The 21,819-nt window shown below is 48.8% G+C and overlaps 1 protein-coding gene across 10 annotated transcripts in view; it reads left to right on the plus strand.

Moving 5' to 3' along the window:
- The window catches only part of LOC119977574 (zinc finger protein DZIP1-like), a 374,976-nt gene that overhangs the window by 2,179 nt on the left and 350,978 nt on the right, over nt 1-21,819 (plus strand). For 6 of the 10 annotated variants that reach the window (XR_005463223.1, XM_038818673.1, XM_038818665.1 and 3 more), the window contains exon 2: nt 9,760-10,297. Coding sequence is in view for 9 of the 10 variants with exons in the window: in XM_038818673.1 (XP_038674601.1) it covers nt 9,767-10,297 (531 nt within the window). In the remaining variant the exon portion in view is untranslated. Of the gene's footprint in view, nt 1-4,148; nt 4,476-9,759; nt 10,298-21,819 lie in introns of all 10 variants that reach the window. The other 4 variants (XM_038818669.1, XM_038818668.1, XM_038818666.1 and 1 more) reach the window with 2 other exon arrangements.

Genomic DNA, 21,819 nt, shown 5'->3' on the forward strand with positions numbered 1-21,819 from the left:
CTACCTCCAGCATCTTTCCCACCAGTCTATCCCCCTCCTCTCGCTCCTCTCCCTGTGTGCCCGGATGGATATCAGCTCCCCACGAATCACTGCCTTCAGGGCTTCCCAGACCATCCCCACCTGGACCTCCCCAGTATCATTCACCTCGAGGTACCCCTCAATACTTGCCCGGACCCTCCTACACACCTCCTCCTCCGCCAACAACCCCACATCCAACCGCCACAATGGGCGCTGGTCCCGCACCTCCCCCATCTCCAACTCTATCCAATGCGGAGCGTGGTCGGAGATTGCAATGGCCGAATATTCGGCCTCCTCCACTCTCGGAATCAGTCCCCTACTCACCACGAAGAAGTCTATCCGAGAATAGACCCTATGTACGTGGGAGAAGAAAGTGTACTCCCGTGCCCTCGGCCTCACAAACCTCCATGGATCCACCCCTCCCATCTGGTCCATAAACCCTCTCAGTACCTTGGCCGCCGCCGGCCTCCTACCCGTCCTGGAACTGGACCGATCCAGTGAAGGATCCAACACCGTATTGAAGTCCTCCCCCATAATCAGACCTCCCGCCTCTAGATCCGGGACCCGTCCCAGCATACGCCTCATAAAGCCCGCATCGTCCCAATTTGGCGCATACACACTAGCAAGTACCACCTTCTCTCCCTGCAGCCTGCCCCTAACCATAACATACCTACCCCCCTTATCCGCCACCACCTCAGATGCCTCAAACTACACATTTTTCCCCACCAGAATCACCACTCCCCGGTTCTTCACATCCAACCCAGAGTGGAAAACCTGCCCCACCCACCCCTTCCTCAGATGGACCTGGTCCGCCACCTTCAGGTGGGTCTCCTGAAGCATTGCCACATCTGCCTTTAGCCCCCTCAGATGAGCAAGTACCCTTGACCGCTTCACCGGCCCATTCAATCCTCTCGCATTCCAGGTGACCAACCGGATCAGAGGGCATCCCGCCCCCCTCCCCCGTCGACTAGCCATAGCCCGTCTACTGCCCGCCCCAGGCCAGCATCCCCCGTCCGACCCAGTCCCCACAGCGACAACACCTCACCTCTGTCCCAACACCAGCTCCTTCCTGACCCTGCAAGCAACAACCGGTATTCCCCTTTCCTCCTCCTCCTCCTCCCCCCCCCCCCCCCCCCCCCCCCAGGCTAGGAACCCTCCTAGCCACGAACCGTCCTCCATTGTACTTCCGTGGGTCAGCTAACTTCTGCTGACCCTGGAAACTCCCGCCAAAAACACGACCCCTCCCAAAGTGGGATCATCCCCCATCCTATCCCTCCTCGAGGCACCGCTCCAGCGTGGGGAAGAACCAGTTAAGGCCCCCCCGGTCATCGTCTCCACCCCCCAGCCCCGCAACGCGGGAAACCAGAGGAAAGCCCGCGCTTTCGCACTGCCCCACCACACCCTTCTGACGCAGCTCCCAAATACCAGCCCCACTCCATACCCCCAACCCGATGTAGAATACAACAAATCCCCCCAACCCTCCCCGCAAGATACAAAACTCAAACAATGCTCCCCAACAAAAAACAGAACAACACCCCAATAAATAACCATATCAAAATTACAAAAGTACAGAAAAAGAGAACACAGCAACAGCAGAAACCAGCAATAAAGCATTACAACTGACCCCGCAACCCCCAACCCCTAGTTCGAGTCCAGTTTCTCCATCCGCACGAAGGCCCACGCCTCCTCCGGGGAATCAAAATAATAATGCCGGTTCAAATAAGTTACCCACAGGCGCGCAGGCTGCAACATTCCAAACTTTATCTTCTTCTTGTAGTGCACCGCTTTCGTCCGATTAAACCCGGACCGCCGCTTAGCCACCTCCGCACTCCAATCCTCTTAGATCCGTACTACCCCATTCTCCCAATTGCTGCTCTTCACCTTCTTGGCCCAGCGCAGCACACACTCCCGATCATTGAACCGGTGGAACCTCACCAGCACCGCACGCGGGGTTTCATTCTCCTTAGGCCTCCTGGCCAATACCCTGTGGGCTCCCTCCAGCTCCAGGGGCAGATGGAAAGATCTTGCCCACACTAGTGAGTTCAGCATCGTAGCCACGTAGGTTGTCAGATCCGACCTCTCTAGCCCCTCCACAAGGCCCAAGATCCTCAGATTTTTCCGCCTCATGCGGTGATCAAGCTCCTCGAAGCGGTCCTGCCACTTCTTGTGGAGTGCCTCGTGCCCCTCCACCTTACTCACGAGGACCACGGCCTCCTCCTCTTGTTCAGTGGCCTGCGCCTTCAATGCCTGGATGGCAGCACCCTGGGTCGTCTGAATCTCCGAGAGCCTTTTATTCGTTTCCTGCAGAGAGCTCAGTACCTTAGCCTTGAAATCTGCAAAACAGCGCAGGAGAGCAGCTTGCTGCTCCTGGGCCCACTGCTTCTACTCCTCTGGTGCTCCGCCGGCTGCCATCTTGGAATCCTTCCCCCGTTTTTTCTGGGGAGCTGCTGCCGTTTTTTTCCCCCCTTCCATTCCGAATTCGAGTCATGGAATGCGGAGAAAGTCGATCAGCGCACCTTCTCCCACCGGGAGACGTTGAAAAAATTCCGTTTTGGGCTCTAAAAAGAGCCGAAAAGTCCGTTTGAAACGGGAGCTCCCAAATGTGCGGCTTCCTACGTCATCGCCGCCACCGGAAGTCTCTTTCCTGGAATATTGATAGCCTTCTCCACATTTAAATCCAAAATATATTGGCTCCCATGCATATTTTGTAAGTTACCAAAAAAAATCTTAATACTGCAGACTATGCTATACCTTGCAGGTATTTTACGGTTATTGCAGGACTGTCATTACTTTAGTAGTATGCTGATTTCATTTTGTGCTGTGTGTAATGGGAATGGAATCATTGGTTATCTGATTGTGCAAGACCCCTTGGAGATGTGCGACCATAATATTATAGAATTTTTCATCAAGAAGAATGAAGTAGTTGATTCTGCGACAACAGTCCTGAATCTTATTAAGGAAACTACGATGGTATGAGGCGCGAGTTGGCAATGATAGATTGAAAATGCTACTTAAAAGGATGATGAAGTGGAGATGCCGGCGTTGGACTGGGGTGAGCACAGTAAGAAGGCTTCCAATACCAGGTTAAAGTCCAACAGGTTTGTTTCAAACACAAGCTTTCGGAGCACTGCTCCTTCCTCAGGTGAATGATGATAGTGGAAAGGCAATGGCAAACATTCAAGAGCGCATGGATGAACTGCAACATTCCTGTCTAGCACAAAAGTAAAACGGAAGGGTGGCTAATTCATGAATTACAAGGGAAATTAGAGATAATATTCGATCCAAGGAAGAAGTATACAAATTGGCCAAGAAAAACAACATGTCTGAGGATTGGGAGCAGCTTAGAATTCAGCAAAGAAGGACCAAGGAATTGATTAAGAAGGCGTAAATATAGTATGAAAGTAAGCTTGCAGGGAACATAGAAGCTGATTGTAAAAGTTTCTTTAGGTATGCATCTACTATTTCTAGAGCCACCTCCTTAAGTACTCTGGAATGTCGATTATCAGACCTTGGGGATTTATCAGCTTTCAATCCCATCAATTTCCCCAACACCATTTCTCTACTAATATTGATCTCCTTCAGATCCTCCCTCTCACTGAACCCTACATTCCCCAACATTTCTGGTAATTGATTTGTGTCCTCATTTGAGAAGACAGAACCAGAGTATGTGTTTAGTTGCTCAGCCATTTCTTTTCCCCTATTATACATTCCCCTTGACTGTAATAAGGGAAAAGATCATAATGATTGGCGGAGTGGGCTTGAGGGGCCAAATGCCCCCCTGCTCCTATTTTCTATCCAGTGGTTCTACCTTTGTTGAGCTCATTTTGATTCCAGCTGTATTAGGATTATAGCACACTTAAATTCAAATGTAGCTGAATTTTTCTTCATAAGGATAATTCATATTGTTCGGTGTGGTATTGTGGATATGGTGGGGGAGTGGGCGGAGGAAATGTGCTTTTTCAGAGAGTCGGAGCAGACTTGATGTGCCGAATTACCTTCTGCACTGTAGTATTTATATGGTTCAATGATTATGCTTTACAGCTCTTAGTTGTTTATTTTTCTGTTGTTCTGTTCTGTGTTGGACTGTAATTTTATTTTATTTAATTGGTCCTGTTTCTTTACTGTTGCAGTGGTTTGTCGCTGGTAGTGTCCTTGGTTACTATGACAATGGGACAGAAAACCTGTCGGATTGCTGAACAGCACGAAGGAGAGAGAGGAATGTCAGATGCTGTTGCAGCAATAGATCTTTGTAGCCTTAGCAGTCTCATCAATAATCGCTACGGAAGAGCATTTTCGAGACAGTACAACAAGGAAATTCAGATATGTAAAACACCAGGAAGTGTGCCATTAACCACGTTGCATGATCAGTGAGAGCCTTTTTCCTTGGATGGTGATGTCCAGCACGAGGGGACATAGCTTTAAATTGAGGGGAGATAGATATAGGACAGATGTCAGAGGTAGGTTCTTTACTCAGAGAGTAGTAAGGGCGTGGAATGCCCTCCCTGCAACAGTAGTGGACTCGCCAACACTAAACGCATTCAAATGGTCATTGGATAGGCATATGGACGATAAGGGAAAAGTGTAGAGGGACTTTAGAGTGGTTTCACAGGACGTCGCAACATCGTGGGCTGAAGGGCCTGTACTGCACTGTAATGTTCTATGTTCTATATGACGTGAATGATTGCACCTTAGTTACATATTATGTCTCGTGTTGGGTTTTACTTTTTTAGCAATACTTGAATTAATTCATATTCAATTCAAGGTCAAAGTGTAATGGTCCAATGCTTTAAAAAAAAAACTATCAATAATTTAGCCATTCGAACTTCCGATGGTGGCCATGGAGGGGTAGGTCACACATTCGATAGCTCCCGCTGGAGGAGTAGGTCACACATTCGATAGCTCCCGCCTGTAACGGACTTTCGGACCTTTTTCCCCTGACTTTTCTTGGATTTTATTGGATAAATCGGTGAAGTGTGCAACAATAAGGAGGATTCCCTCTCTGGTGTATGGAGAATTGGACCAAAAGTGGCTGTGTGAAACTACTCAGTCTTGGTAGTGAGAAGCAAGCGGAGCTGGCATTGCGAGACACCATGGCGGAGGGCAAGGGCCAAGGAGAGACGGCACAGTGGTAGACGGAGCAGCTGTGAAGTTATTTGAGGAATGCTTTGCCAAGCTGAAAAAGGATACGCTGGACCCGATCAAGGCTTTGATTGATCAAGTAGTCTTAAATCAGAAGACTCAGGGGAAAGCCTACAGGAGATCTAACAAAAGTTATCTGACCAGGAGGACGATATAACCATGCGGAGAACAAGGTGAGGTGTTGGACGACCGCCAGAAGAGGATGCAGGAGAAGCTGGAGGACCTGGAGAATAGGTCCAGGAGGCAGAACCTCAGAATTGTTGGCCTCCCTGAAGGCAGTGAGGGATCGGATGCGAGGGCATATGTGTCGAACATGCTGGAGAAGTTGATGGGGGCTGGGATGTTCCCACGGCCCCTGGAGGTGGATAGATTGCACAGAGCCCTCGCGAGGAAGCCCAGGGCGAATGACCCGCCGAGGGCCATGGTGGTACGTTTTCACCATTTTACGGATAAGAAACATGTATTGTGGTGGGCCAAGAAAGAACAGAACAGCAAGTGGGAGAACTGTGAGTTGCATATTTATCAGGACCTGGGGGTGGAGCTGGCCAAGAGACGGGCTGGGTTCAATCGGGCAAAGGCGACCCTCGTCAAGAAGGGGATGAATTTCGGGATGCTGTACCCAGTGCGGTTGTGCGTTATGCACGAGGAACGGGACTTTTATTTTGAGACGCTGGACGATGTATTGACATTCCTTAAAGAAAAGAAGCTGGAAACGATTTAAAGACATTTAAGCTGTGGAGAAGTTTTGTAGCGGTGGTTCGTAATACTGTACTATTTAAAAAAAGATTTTGTGTCGTTCTGGGTGAAATAATGGGCTGCGTGATGGTTGGAGGGTGCTTTTGTCTTGCAGGGATTTGATGTGGGGGGGAGGAGGTCTTGAAGTTAGAGCTATTCTTTGGGAGACTGGCTTTGTTTTAAGTGATTGTCTCTTCACTGGTTTCTGTTAATTTTTTCCTTTTTTTGCTGCTGTTTACTTATTGGGGAATGTGATGCTGTTAAAAGGTTTATTCATGTGGGGGGAGAGGTTCAAACAATGGGGAGAACGACTGTTTGGCGCCAGGGCGGGGGTTATTGGGGTCAGCATGGAGAGAGAGGAATGTCACATAGCTGTTGCAGCAATAGATCTTTGTAGCCTTAGCTGACAATCGGAAGTGCAGTGGGAAGGTGAGCAAGTGTTAAGCTGGTACTTGACCTGGGGGGGATAAGGTTTCTGGTGTTGCTGTGGGGGTGGAAAGTGGGGGGGGGGGAGGCTGCTTTGCTGACAGCGGGGGATAGCAATTTTTATTAGTAAGCATTTGAGGCTGGGAGAATCGTGTCAGATAAGGGGGTAGGTACATAATGGTGAGTGATAGGTTGGAGAGGGTACGAGTGGTGTTCGTGAACATATATGCTCTGAACTGGGACGACGTGAAATTTGTAAGGCGTGTGCTGGGTAAGATCCCGGACTTAGAGTCACATAACCTGATCATGGGGGAGGACTTTAACACGGTCATTGATCCGGAATTGGACTGGTCAATATCCAGGACAGGGAGGAGGCCGGCTGTGGCAAAGGAATTGAAGGACTTTATGGTACAGATTGGGGGGGGGGGGGGGGGCATAGACCCATGGAGGTTTACACGGCCGAGGACGAAGGAGTTCTTTTTTCTCTCACGCCCATAAAGTGTACTCTCATGTTGACTTTTTTGTTCTGAGCAGAGCGCTAATATAGAGGGTAGTGGGGACAGAATACTCGGCAATTGTAGTGTCGTATCATGCCCAGCACTGGGTGGATTTGCGGGTTAGAGAGAGGACAACACCCGTTATGGAGACTGGATGTGGGATTGCTGGCGGGCGAATAAGCCCATACAGAACTACCGGGAAACAAATGACACAGGAGAGGTATCTGCAGCGACGGTTTGGGAAGCTCTGAAGAAGAAGAAGGCAGTTGTTAAAGGGGGACAAATTTTGATTCGGTCCCACAGGGAAAAGGGGAAGAGGGAGAGATTAGTGGAAGAGATACTCCCGTTGGATAGGAGATACCTGGAGGCCCCGAACGCTCCTGAGGGAGCAGCAGATGTTACAGGCGGAGTTTGAGTTGTTGACCAAAGGGAAAGCAGTGGAACAGTTGAGGAAGGTAAAGGGGGCGGTTTGTGAGTACAGGGAAAAGGCGAGTAGGATGTTGGCGCAACAGCTTACGAAGGGAGAGGCGGCCAGGAATATTGGTAGAGTGAATAATAGGGATGGTAACATGGTCTTGGACCCGGGGGGGGGTGAACAAAGTTATAAAGAATTTTATAGTAAATTCTCTGAGTCGGAACCCCCGGCTATGGAGGGGATGAGGCAATTTTTGGATCAGTTGAGGTTTCCGAGGGTGGAGGAGGACCTGGTGGAGGGGCTGGGGGCCTCGATTGAGATAGAGGAAATTATCAAGGGCTGGAGGGCATGCAGTCGGGCAAAGCTCCGGGGCAAGACGGCTACCCGGTGGAATTCTGTAAGAAGTTTTCTGAGATATTGAGCCCACTGCTGGTGAGAACATTTAACAAGACTAGAGAGAAGGGAATCCTCCCCCCAGCAATGTCGCAGGCCTCGATTTTACTTATTCTTAAATGGGAAAAGGATCCTGAGCAGCGTGGGTCATATAGACCGATCTCGCTTTTGAATGTGGATGCCAAGCTGTTGACTAAGATATTGGCAACAAGGATAGAAGACTGCGTCCCGGGGATGATAGGGGAAGACCAGACGGGATTCGTTAAGGGCAGGCAACACGAGGCCAACGTTCGGAGGCTTTTAAATGTTATTATGATGCCCTCAGAGAGAGGAGAGGTGGAGATGGTGGTAGCGATAGATGCAGAGAAGGCTTTTGATCGGGTGGAGTGGGTGTACCTGTGGGAGGTGCTGGGAAGATTTGGGTTTGGTGAGGGCTTTATTGGCTGGGTCCGGTTGCTCTACCAGGCGCCTGAGGCGAGCGTGCGTACGAACCGGCTGAGGTCGGGTATTTTAAATTACGTCGAGGGACAAGGCAAGGGTGCCCCCTCACCCCGTTACTGTTTGCTCTAGCTATAGAGCCACTGGCCATGGCATTATGAGCTTCGAGGAACTGGCAGGGGATGGTTCGGAGGGGGTGGAGCATTGGGTCTCTCTGAAAAAAGCGATTTGCTTTTATACATTTCAGACCCGTTGGAGGAGATGGGGAGGTTATGCGGATCTTGGACGAATTTGGCAGTTTTTTGGGGTATAAATTGAACATGGGGAAGAGTGAGATGTTCGTGATTCAGGCTGGAGGGCAGGAGGAGAGACTGGGAGAGCTGCCGCTTAGAATGGTGGGGAAGAGCTTTCGCTATCTGGGAATCCAGGTGGCTGGGAAATGGGAGGCACTGCATAAGCTTAATCTATCCCGGTTGGTAGAGCAAATGGAAGGGGACTTTAAGAGATGGGACATGCTCCCGCAATCACTGACGAGGAGGGTACAGACCGTGAAAATGATGGTCCTCCCCTGATTTCTGTTTGTCTTTCAGTGCCCCCCCATCTTCATCCCTAAGGCCTTTTTCAAGCAGGTGAACAAGATAATTTCAGGCTTTGTGTGGGAAACAGGGTGTTGAGGGGAAGGTGTCGGATATTAACCAGGAGCTGTTGGAGGTGGAAGAAACCCCGGTGGAGGAGCTTAAGGGCGAGTGAGTGGACGAGCAAGGAGGAGAGTTAGAGGCAGGGCTATGGACTAATTCCTCCTCATCATGTGCCAGGCTTAGACTAATACAATTTAAGGTGGTCCACCGGGCACACATGACGGCGGCGAGGATGAGCAAGTTTTTCATGGATATAAGGTAGATGTGAGCGGTGCGCGGGAACCCCAGCAAACCATGTCCACATGTTTTGGGCATGCCCAAAGCCCAGAGGGTTTTGGCAGGGGTTTGCCAAGGCAATGTCCACAGTGTTAGATACACGGGTGGTGCCGAGTCCAGAGGTAGCGATCTTTGGTGTGCCAGACTATCCAGGAGTTCAGGAAGCGAAAGAGCCGACGTGCAGGCCTTTGCCTCCCTGGCAGCCCGGAGACAGATCCTTTAATGTGGAGGGACTCGAAGCCCCCGAGTGTGGAGAACTGGGTTAGCAACATGGCTGGGTTTCTCAGTCTTGAGAAAATAAAGTTTGCCTTAAGAGGGTCAATGTTGGGGTTCTCTTGGAGGTGGCAGCCATTCGTTGACTTTCTCGGGGAAAATTAAAATTGCAGCAGAAGCACCATTCTGAAATGAAATGAAATGAAAATCGCTTATTGTCACGAGTAGGCTTCAATGAAGTTACTGTGAAAAGCCCCTCGTCGCCACATTCCGGCGCCTGTTCGGGGAGGCTGGTATGGGAATTGAACCGTGCTGTTGGCCTGCCTTGTTCTGCTTTAAAAGTCAGCAATTTAGCCCAGTGTGCTAAACCAGCCTCTATCGTGCGGGCGGATAGGTCTTAGATGGTTGAGGTGTGTGAAGATTGGTTCGGGTGGGGAAATGCTTATTTTACCATATTAATGCTATTGTTTTTGTTATTGTTATAAAAAGTTTGCAAATACCTTAATAAAAATATTTAAAATAAAAAAATAATCTAGCCATTCAATGTTTCTCACCCTTTTCTCATCTCAAGTTTTAGGATGTGGTTGACTGGGATATCGGCTGTGCCTCACAATTCGCTTTCAGACACCACCTTGCCGTCATCATTAACAGCAAGTGTGCGTGGAGGTCAGACTCCCCTCTTTAAGTTCAGAAAACGACATGAAACTATCAACTGGAGACGCATAAGTGCCATCGATGTGGACAGAGTAGCCAACGAACTGGATTTTGCTACTTTGCAGGAAAATATAATGAGCATCACCTTTTGCAACCTTGATCCTGAAAAATGCCCTTACTGTCAAAACCAGTTGGATCCCACCCTGCTGAAAATGTTCAAATTAGCACAACTCACCATAGAGTATCTTCTTCATTCTCAGGAATATCTTACATCTAATTTGCAGATGTATGAAGAAAAATTGCGGACATCAGAATTTGGAAATAAGGAATTGAAAAAGGAACTTTCCCAATTAGCCGATGAGATGAAGTCTCAGAAAGAGGAATGTAAACGCAGGAAGCAGATAATTTCTACTCAACAGTTGATGATCCAGTCTGGCGCTAATAATTATCATAAGGTATGAGATGTGTAAAAAACTGAATTCCGTCAATTTAAAATTATAAGAGCTCTCATTGTTATAAGCCAGATTATAAACATTGTTGTAACATGTTTATGTTGAGGTGCACCCTATACACCACCCTCAGCTGTATCAGCCCCAACCTCGCGCACAAAGTTGAAGCATTTACCCTCCGGAGCACCTCACACCACAACCCCTCCTCCATGCTCTCTCCCACTTTGCCTTAATCCCCTCCAGTGGTGCCTTTTCTTCTCCCAGAATCACCCCGTAAATCGCCGATACCGCCCCCTTCTCCATTCCCCCGCCATCAGCACCTCCTCCAACAGTGTGGAGGCCAACACCACCGGAAAGCTCTGTATCTCATTCTTAGCTAAATCTTGGACCTGCATATACCTCAACATTTCCCCCTGCCCCAGCCCATATTTTTCCCCCAGCTCCTTCAATCGCGCAAACGGCTCCCTCGAAACAAATAATTTGATGCCCTGACTCCTTCTCCCAGCTCCAAAAACTCCCATGCCGCTTCTCTGGCTCAAATCTGTGATTCCCCCAAATCGGCATTTCCCTTCACCCAGCCTAAAGTGCTGGCGCAACTGCCTCCAGATTTGCAACGTCGCTATTACTACCGGACTCCCTGAGTATTTCCCTGGGGCCATCGGGAGTGGCGCTGTTGCCAATGCCCTCAACCCGACCCCCTACACAGACTCTCCTCCATTCTCACTCACTGGGAGTCGATCCCTCCCCCCGCCTTTTAACCCAGCGTCTCACCTTCTCCGCGTTCGCTGCCCAGTAATATAGTAAAATTCGGAAGACCCAACCCCGCCGACTGCCATCCTCTCTGCAACAGTACCTTCCTAATCCTAGCCACCTTCCCCCTTATAAATGCGCTAATCATCTTTTCGACCTCCTTGAAAAAATGCCTTTGGCAGGAAGGCGCTGAAAAATAAACAAGAACTGTGACAACTCATTCATTTTATTTGCCTGTACCCGACAGAGGGAGATCATCACATATTGTGAGGGGCCTCACGGTAGCATGGTGGTTAGCATCAATGCTTCACAGCTCCAGGGTCCCAGGTTCGATTCCCGGCTGGGTCACTGTCTGTGTGGAGTCTGCACGTCCTCCCCGTGTGTGCGTGGGTTTCCTCCGGGTGCTCCGGTTTCCTCCCACAGTCCAAAGATGTGCGGGTTAGGTGGATTGGCCATGCTAAATTGCCCGTAGTGTAAGGTTAATGTGGGGATTGTTGGGTTACGGGTATACGGGTTACGTGGGTTTAAGTAGGGTGATCATTGCTCGGCACAACATCGAGGGCCGAAGGGCCTGTTCTGTGCTGTACTGTTCTATGTTCTATGTTCTATTGCCAGATCGGTTTTCAACCTCCCCACCAGACTAGTAATGTTATACCTACGGAGACCCCCACCTCCTCCCAATCCTGTGCCACCTGTATCCCCAGATATCTAAAGTGGGTCCCCACCCTAAGGAATGGTAGCCCCCCCCCCCCCCCCCCCCCCCCCCCCCCCCCCCCCCCCACCCTGCCTCCACCCCTGACCGAGACGCTGCACAATATTCACTTTTGCCTAAATTTAGTTTATATCCCGAAAAAGACCCAAACACTCGAAGAAGCTCCAATATGCCCCCCCATCGACACACTCGGGTCTGATACATACAACAGCAAGTCGTCCGCTTACAAAGATACCCTATACTCTGCAACCAGCCACCCCCCCCCCCGACGGCACCATCCTTTTCCACACCTCCGAACTCCTCAACGGCTCAATTGCTAGCGTGAATAGCAGGGAGGGATGTAGGGCATCCTTGCCTGGTCCCACGGTGCAGAGCAAAATATCCCAAATTCATGTTATTCGTGTGGTCACTCGCCCTCGGCTCCATCTACAGCCGCTTTACCCAATGTACAAATCGTGGCCCAATCCCAAACCGCTCTCGAACCGCCATCAAATTCTGCCACTCTACTCGGTCATACGGCGTCCAATACCACAACCACCTCTGTCTCCCTCCCTTCCGCCGGTGCCATAACCACGTTCAATACCCTCCTAATTTTCGAAAAAAGCTGTCCCCCATTCATAAATCCCATCTGATCTTCGCCTATCACCTTCGGGAAGTGCTCCTCCAACCTCCCCACCAATACCTTCGCCAACACGTTTGCATCCACATTCAAAAGTGATATGGGCCTATACGCCCCACATTCTGTCGGATTCTTATTTTTCTTGAGCACAGGGAGATCAATGCCTGGCCCAAAGTCTGTAGCAACACCCTTCCCTATCGCCTTCTCAAACATCCCCACAATCAGCGGCGCCAACTTATCTTAAAATTTTTTTGTAATACTCCACCGGAAACCCATCTGGCCTTGCTACCTTCCCCGACTGCACCCTCCTAATCGCATCTTTTATCTCCTGCTCCGCTATCTCCCCATCCAACCTCGGCAATTCCAAACCATCCAGGAATCCCTGCATCTCCCGATCCTCCCCATATGGCTCCGACCTATATAATCTCTCGTAAAACTCCTCAAACAACCTATTAATCTGATCTGGAGCCACTACCAACTTCCCTGCCATATCCTGCACCTGAACAATTTCCCTCACCGCTGCCTCCTTCCAAAGTTGACCTGCTAGCAAGCGTCCTGCCTTCTCTCCATACTCCTCTCGCTGCCTCAATTGGCGCACCGCCTTCCTTGTGGACAGCCTGTCAAAACTCACCTGCAACTCCTTCCTCTTTTCCAATAGTGTTGGATCCATATCCTCTGCATACCTCCTATCCACTTCCAGCATTTCATCTATTAAGCGTTGCCGTTCCACCCTTTCCTCCTCCTCCACCTTTGCCTTAAATGATTTCACCTCCCTCCTCACCACTGCCTTCAAACCTCCCATACCACCGCCTGTGAGACCTCACCTACAATTAAACCGCACATATTCCTCAATCACTTTTCCAAAATTATCACAAAACCCTCGGCCCCCAACAGCCCCACATCCAATCTCCAGCCCCGCCTTTGCACTATTCCCGTCTCCAACACCATATCAACCCAGTGTGGCGCATGGTCCGATATCGCAATTGCTGAATTTTCCGACCCCTTGACCCCGGCCAACAGCAATTTCCCCAACACAAAAAAAATCTATCCGCGAATAGGCCTTATGAACTGAAAAGAAGAGAATACTCCCGCTCCCCTGAGTGCAAGAACCTCCAAGGGTCCACTCCTCCCATTTCCACCATTAGCCCAGCCAACACCTTCGCTCCCCCAACTGGGTAAGCGACCGCGGTCGTGACCAGTCCAATTTTGGCTCCTGCACCATATTCCAGTCTCCACCCATTATCAATTCATTTGGATCCAAGCCGAGGATGGCCCCACACACCTTTACGAACCCTGTATCTCCCAGTTGGGACCACACACACTTGCCAACCTCCTTTCCAATGCCCCTGTCACTATTTACCTCCCTGATCTGCCGCAACTTTCTCCATTTGGAACCTCACTTCATTTATCCGCCAGAACCACAACCTCCCGCGCCCTACTATCAAAACCCGAATGAAACATCTAGCTAACCCAGCCCTTTCTAAGCCTTTCCTGATCCTTCAACCTCTAGTGAGTCTCCTGCAGCATTCTGCTTTCAAACTTTTCAAACCCTCAAGCACCCTCGACCTCTTCACTGGGCCTCCCAAACCCCTCACTTTCCACATAACTATCTTAACAGGGAGCTTCCCCCCCGCCAATCTCCCTCCCTACTTATCCACCATCATCATAATTTCGGGTATGGACAGGGTGGATTGCAACAAGCTTTTTCCAAGAGTGGGGGTGTCAGTTACAAGGGGTCACGATTTCAAGGTGAGAAGGGGAAAGTTTAAGGGAGATGTGCGTGGAAAGTTTTTTACACAGAGGGTGGTGGGTGCCTGGAACGCTTTACCAGCGGAGGTGGTAGAGGCGGGCACAATAGCATCATTTAAGAGGCATCTAGACAGGTATATGAACGGGCGGGGAACAGAGGGAAGTAGACCTTGGAAAATAGGAGACAGGTTTAGATAACGGATCTGGATTGGCGCAGGCTGGGAGGGCCGAAGGGCCTGTTCCTGTGCTGTAATTTTCTTTGTTCTTTGTACCCACTGAGCCGGACTTGTCCCTACCCATTGTTGACATCGACCCCCCCGCAACACCTCACTAGCCGACTTAAGCTAGCTAGTGCGGGGGCCACTGCTCAGGCCTTTCCTCCCCTCTCGCCCAGTCCCAAGAAAAAAAACAATCAAATATATACTTTTCATCAAAAAACATCGCTACGAAGAACAGCAACAAAAATCTTCAACCTCTATAACAGCATGAAGAAAGACCTGTATTGAAAGCTACAAAGAATAACAACAAAAATCTTTTAACCTCTTATAACAGTATGAAGTAGGAACATTATTCATAGTTACATATATACATTCTCCCACTCTTTACTTCCTCCCAAGCCTTCTGCCTTCATAAATGCCTCTGCCGCCTCCACTGTCTCCAATTAAAAGTCTCTGGAGTTGTAGGTCACCCTTAGCTTTGCTGGAAACACCACTCCAAACCTCACTCCACTGTCGTACAATGCCGCCTTCACTCGACTGAAAACCGTCACCGCTTTGCCAGTTCCCCTGTCAAGTCCTGATAGATACGAACCTTGGCACCTTGCACCTCCCGCTCCTTCTTTGCCTTGTTCAATACCTTCTCCTTCATGTGAAAACATATAATCACTGCCCTTGGCGGCTCATTTAACTTAGGCTTCGGCCTCAGCGACCGATGAACTTGGTCCAATTCATACCGAGAGTGTTCTTCTCCCTTCCCCATCAGTTTCGATAACATTTTGACTAAGTACTCGGCCTCGGGCCTTCAGCATCCTCGGGCAGGCTCACAATCCTTAAATTATGTCACCTTGAGCAGTTCTCCATATCCTCCAGCTTCGCTCACAGCCTCTTATTGGCCTCAACCACCCTCTGCAGCTCATTTCCCATTGAGGTGAGCTGATCGCTGTGCCCCGTCATGGCCTCCTCCACTCCCTTCATCTTCTCAACCTGATCCCTCACCTCAGCCTATGCCTATGCAACAGCTACCTTCAGTGGGGCAATTGCCTCCTCTACCAACACCTTCAGCACCACCGCCATCTCCTTTCTCATCACCTCCTTCGAGCTTTAGAGACACCACCTCAGCCATCTTCTCTGCTGTTAGCAGTGCGACTCCTCTAGCAGCCCGACCTCCGTCCTCTTGTCAGCCCCCAAGCTGGTCCTCACACTCGACGGCGAGCTCTCATTCTCTCCCTTCCTCGCTGCTGTCTTCCTCTAATTTTTGGACATCTTTCGCCTCTTTGCCGGTTCATAGTCCTTCATGAATTGCCCCTAGGTCCGGGCATTAAAAATTCCCGAAAAGAAAAAAACACATATACGTCTCAAGCAGGAGCCACCCAACGTCTGACCCCTCTACATGCTGCCTTTGACTGCCTTATGTTCTGGGCTCTGCCCTGCTGCTCCGGTTGCTTCAAGCACTGACCTCAGTCTCACTGCTCCTCCTGCTCCACACTTTGCCTTCAGTCCTGCTGTTTCAGCTGCCTCGCCCTTTGCCATCGTTTTGGCTGCCTCTCTCCTGGATTCGGGCCTGCCTCGTGTTAAGACTCGGTCCCTGCTGCTCCAACTGCCGCGCACTCCGGGCTCAACACCTCCGCTCTGGCTGCCCGACACTCCCGCGGGGTTTTTCACCAGTTTTAAACCGATTTGGTTTGGTGCCCATCCTTGGACCCTAAAGGGTGAAAAAAGTTGGGGAAAAAACAGACACCCCCCGAAAACGACAAAAAAGCTATCCGATGGTGGAAGCTTCTTCGTGCGACCGCACCGCTCGTGCATGCCACCAGCAGTCTCTTATCTTGAATGTTGACAAGTAGTGGTGGCCTCATAAGTGAAAGCAGCATGTTGCAAATGTGACAATTAAAACTCACAACTTATAGCTTTTCCTTATTTAATCATATTTTGAATTGCATTGGCTACAACTTTATGATTATCTTTGAGAGAGTCACGAAGCAGGTCAATCAAGAAAACAGATTAACATCCGAAATTCTAAGCATATTGTGCCATTAATCAAGTTTGTAAGGTATTTCAGAATAAAAGTTCTGAATTTAAATTGATTTATTTAAGCACACATTTTTAGTGATGCAACAGTATGTAATATTCCACAGTTATTTAATTGTGAGTTTCCATCTCTTTGTTCAGTTTTGTTTTTCTCTGTCCTTACCATCAAAAATTTATACCATACATAGATTGACTTAAAGTTAGTTTGATCCCCACATTACATGCAGAGGGTTACTTGTATGCAGACTCATTTATTAATCCACCAACATTGGGTAAGAAAATGCTGCAACACAGGACTACTTAATATGCCAAACAGCTAAGTAGCAAGTGATAGACAAAGCTAAGCTATTCCGCAAACAACAGGTCAAATCTAAACTCAACATTCCTGCCATATCCAGCCTGAATGGTGGTGGCCAATTAAACAATTCACCAGAGGAGGCTGTGGAGGAAATATAAAAACATATAAAATAGAAGCAGGATGAGGCCATTCGGCTTTTCGAGCTATGAACTATTCATAATCATGGCTGATCATCAAGTTGAATACCTTGATCCCGTCTCCCCCCCCCAATATCCCTTGATCCCTTTAGCCCCAAGAGCTATATCTAATTCCTTCTTGAAATTACACAATGGCTTGGCCTCTGCTACTTTCTGTGGTAGTGAATTCCACAAATTCACCACACTCTGGGTGAAGAAATATCACTTCACCTCAGTCCTAAATGTTTTACCCCCTTATCCTGAAACTCCGACCCCTAGTTATGGGTTTCCCCACCTTTGGGAACATTCTTTCTGAATCTGATAGCTTAATTTTTCCCAAAGGAGTCGATAAACGGCTCACACCTGTGACTTTGGGCCCTCTCTATTCTAACAAGTTCCATTTCCGGGCTACCAGGGTGGCCTCTCTCGCTCCCTGGACTGCCAGGTCTTCTGACACACCATAGACTGCCACCTCTGGACTTGGGACCACCCTTACTTTCAGAACCTCTGACATAACAATGGCAAACCCCTGCCAGAATACCCAAGCTTCGGACAAATCCAAAACGTATGGACATGATTCGAAGGTCCGCCCACACTGATGAAACTCTTTCGATCAAATAGTTTGTGCACTGTATCCAGGAAGCTTTTCTAACACGGTATGTAGATTGTCTGACCAGAGGGGAGGCCATATTGGATTTGGTACTTGGTAATGAATCAGGGTAAGTGATAGATTTGTTAGTGGGGGAGCATTTTGGAGTCAGTGACCACAATTCTGTGACTTTCACTTTAGTAATGGAGAGGGATAGGTACGTGCAACAGGGCCAGGTTTACAATTGGGGGAAGGGTAAATATGATTCTGTCAGACAAGAACTGAAGTGCATAAGTTGGGAACATAGGCTGTCAGGGAAGGACAAATTGAACTGTGGAACTTATTCAAGGGACAGATACAATGTCCTTGATATGTATGTCCCTGTCAGGCAGGGAAGAGATGGTCAAGTGAGGGAACCATGGTTGACAAGAGAGGTTGAATGACTTGTTAAGAGGAAGAAGGAGACTTATGTAAGTCTGAGGAAACAAGGTTCAGACAGGGCACTGGAGGGATACAAGATAGCCAGGAAGGAACTGAAGAAAGGGATTAGGAGAGCTAAGAAAGGGCATAAAAAATCTTTGGCGTGTAGGATCAAGGAAAACCCCAAGGCCTTTTACACATATGTGAGAAATATGAGAATGACTAGAGCGAGGGTAGGTCGGATCAAGGACAGTAGCGGGAGATTGTGTATTGAGTCTGAAGAGATAGGAGAGGTCTTGAATGAGTACTTTTCTTCAGTATTTACGAATGCGAGGGCCCATATTGTTCGAGAGGACAGTGTGAAACAGACTGGTAAGCTCGAGGAGATACTTGTTAGGAAGGAAGATGTGTTTGGCATTTTGAAAAACTTGAGGATAGACCCTTGGGCCTGATTGGATATATCCAAGGATTCTATGGGAAGTAAGAGACGAAATTGCAGAGCCGTTGGCAATGATCTTTTCGCCCTCACTGTCAACCGGGGTGGTACCAGGGGATTGGAGAGTGGCGAATGTCGTGCCCCTGGTCTAAAAAGGGAAAAAGGATAACTCTGGGAATCACAGGCCAGTGAATCTTACTTCGGTGGTCGGCAAAGTAATGGAAAGGGTACTGAGGGATAAGATTTCTGAGCATCTGGAAAGACACTACTTGATTAGGGATAGTCAGCACGGATTTGTGAGGGGTAGGTCTTGCCTTACATAAGAACATAAGAACATAAGAACTAGGAGCAGGAGTAGGCCATCTGGCCCCTCGAGCCTGCTCCGCCATTCAATTAGATCATGGCTGATCTTTTGTGGACTCAGCTCCACTTTTCGGCCCGAACACCATAACCCTTAATCCCTTTATTCTTCAAAAAACTATCTATCTTTACCTTAAAAACATGTAATGAAGGAGCCTCAACTGCTTCAAGTCTTATTGACTTCTTTGAGGAGGTGACCAAGCATGTGGATGAAGGTAAAGCACTGGATGTAGTGTGCATGGATTTTAGTAAGGCATTTGATAAGGTTCCCCATGGTAGGCTTAGGCAGAAAGTAAGGAGGCATGGGATAGTGGGAAATTTGGCCAATTGGATAACGAACTGGCTAACGGATAGAAGTCAGAGAGTGGTGGTGGATGGCAAATATTCAGTCTGGAGCCCAGTTACCAGTGGCGTACAGCAGAGTTCTGGGTCCTCTGTTGTTTGTGATTTTCATTAATGACTTGGATGAGGGAGTTGAAGGGTGGGTCAGTAAATTTGCAGACGATACGAAGATTGGTGGAGTTTTGGATAGTGAGGAGCGCTGTTGTCGGCTGCAAAGAGACATAGATAGGATGCAGAGCTGGGCTGAGAAGGGCAGATGGAGTTTAACCGTGAAAAGTGTGAGGTTGTCCATTTGGAAGGACCAATATGAATGCGGAATACAGGGTTAACGGTAGGGTTCTTGGCAATGTGGAGGAGCAGAGAGATCTTGGGGTCTATGTTCATAGATCTTTGAAAGTTGCCACTCAAGTGGATAGAGCTGTGAAGAAGGCCTATGGTGTGCTAGCGTTCATTAGCAGAGGGATTGAATTTAAGAACCTTGAGGTGATGATGCAGCTGTAGAAAACCTTGGTAAGGCCAAATTTGGAGTACTGTGTCCAGTTCTGGTCTCCTCATTTTAGGAAGGACGTGGAAGCTTTGGAAAAGGTGCAAAGGAGATTTACCAAGATGTTGCCTGGAATGGAGAGTCAGTCTTATGAGGAAAGGTTGAGAGTGCTAGGCCTTTTCTCATTAGAACGGAGGAGGATGAGGGGAGACTTGATAGAGGTTTATAAGATGATCAGGGGAATAGATAGAGTAGACAGTCGGAGAAATATTCCCCGGGTAGAACAAACCATTACAAGAGGACATAAATTTAAGGTGAATTGTGGAAGATATAGGGGGGATGTCAGAGGTATTACCCATGGAATGCACTGCCTGTGGAAGTAGGTGAGTCGGAAACATTAAGGACCTTCAAGTGGCTATTGGATAGGTACATGGATTACGGTCGAATGCTGGGGTTTAGATTAATTTGTTCTTAATCTAGGACAAAAGTTCGGCACAAAATTGTGGGCCGAAAGGCCTGTTCTGTGCTGTATTTTCTATGTTCTAGCCTCCATCCCTTCAAAAGACCTGCTCATCCGGACCACAATCATATGTGCCCTGTGGACCACCTTAAATTGTATAAGGCTAAGCCTGGTTCACGACGCGGCTGCATTAACTTTCATCAGGACATCCTCCCACAACCCACCCTCCAGCTCTCTACCCATCTCTTCCTCTCACTTCTGCTTCACTTCCCCTTTTGGGGCTCCCTCCCAATCCGTCAGCTCCTTATGAATTTCCGATACTTTCACCTCCCCTACTCCCGTTTTCGACACCACCTTTTACTGTAGCCCCTGGGGTGGTAGGTGCGGAAAGGTCGATATCTGCCTCCGCACAAAGTCCCTCACCTGCCGATAACGGAACCCATTCCCACCGGGCAACTCAAATTTCTCCTCCAACTCCTCCAAGCACAGAAAGCCGCCGTCAAGAAACAAATTGCCAAACCGCTCGATCCCCGCCCGCTGCCACCCCTGAAACCCCCCCATCTAGCCCCCTGGAATAAACGGGTGATTGCCACATATTGGTGCCCAAACCAAAGTCCCCTCCACCCCTTGTGCTGGTGCCACTCTCCCCACACCCTCAGGTTTGCCACCATACCAGGCTTGTGGAGTACCCGGCCGGCGAGAACGGCAGAGGTGCCGTTAACTGTGCCCTCAAACGTCTTTACATGAGGCTGCTCCATCCGCTCCCATCCCGACCCCTCCCCCACTATCCATTTCCTTTTTTTTAAACAAACATTTTATTGAAGCATTTATAACAACAGAAGGTACAAATACAAATGTGGATAGAGCAGGGACAGGAATGGTTGTTGCAGGTTCCGGGGTTTAGGTGTTTTAGTAAGCTCAGAGAAGGGGGCAAAAGAGGGGGAGGTGTGGCGCTACTAGTCAAGGACAGTATTACGGTGGCGGAGAGGATGCTAGATGGGGACTCTTCTTCCGAGGTAGTATGGGCTGAGGTTAGAAACAGGAAAGGAGAGGTCACCCTGTTGGGAGTTTTCTATAGGCCACCTAATAGTTCTAGGGATGTAGAGGAAAGGATTGCGAAGATGATTCTGGAAAAGAGCGAAAGTAACAGGGTAGTTGTTATGAGAGACTTTAACTTTCCAAATATTGACTGGAAAAGATATAGTTCGAGTACATTAGATGGGTCGTTCTTTGTACAATGTGTGCAGGAGGGTTTCCTGACACAATATGTTGACAGGCCAACAAGAGGCGAGGCCACATTGGATTTGGTTTTGGGTAATGAACCAGGCCAGGTGTTAGATCTGGAGGTAGGTGAGCACTTTGGAAACAGTGACCACAATTCGGTGACCTTTACGTTAGTGATGGAAAGGGATAAGTATACCCCGCAGGGCAAGAGTTATAGCTGGGGGAAGGGCAATTATGATGCCATTAGACATGACCTAGGATGTGTAGGTTGGAGAAGTAGGCTGCAAGGGTTGGGCACACTGGAAATGTGGAGCTTGTTCAAGGAACAGCTATTGCATGTTCTTGATAAGTACGCACCAGTCAGGCAGGGAGGAAGGGGTCGAGCGAGGGAACCGTGGTTTACCAAAGAAGTGGAATCTCTTGTTAAGAGGAAGAAGGAGGCCTATGTGAAGATGAGGGGTGAAGTTTCAGTTGGGGCGCTTGATAGTTACAAGGAAGCGAGGAAGGATCTAAAGAGAGAGCTGAGACGAGCAAGGAGGGGACATGAGAAGTCTTTGGCAGGTAGGATCAAGGAAAACCCAAAAGCTTTCTATAGGTATGTCAGGAATAAAAGAAGGACTAAGGTAAGAGTAGGGCCAGTCAAGGACAGTGGTGGGAAGTTGT

Source organism: Scyliorhinus canicula, chromosome 14 (assembly GCF_902713615.1).
Source record: "Scyliorhinus canicula chromosome 14, sScyCan1.1, whole genome shotgun sequence".
NCBI lineage: Eukaryota > Metazoa > Chordata > Chondrichthyes > Carcharhiniformes > Scyliorhinidae > Scyliorhinus > Scyliorhinus canicula.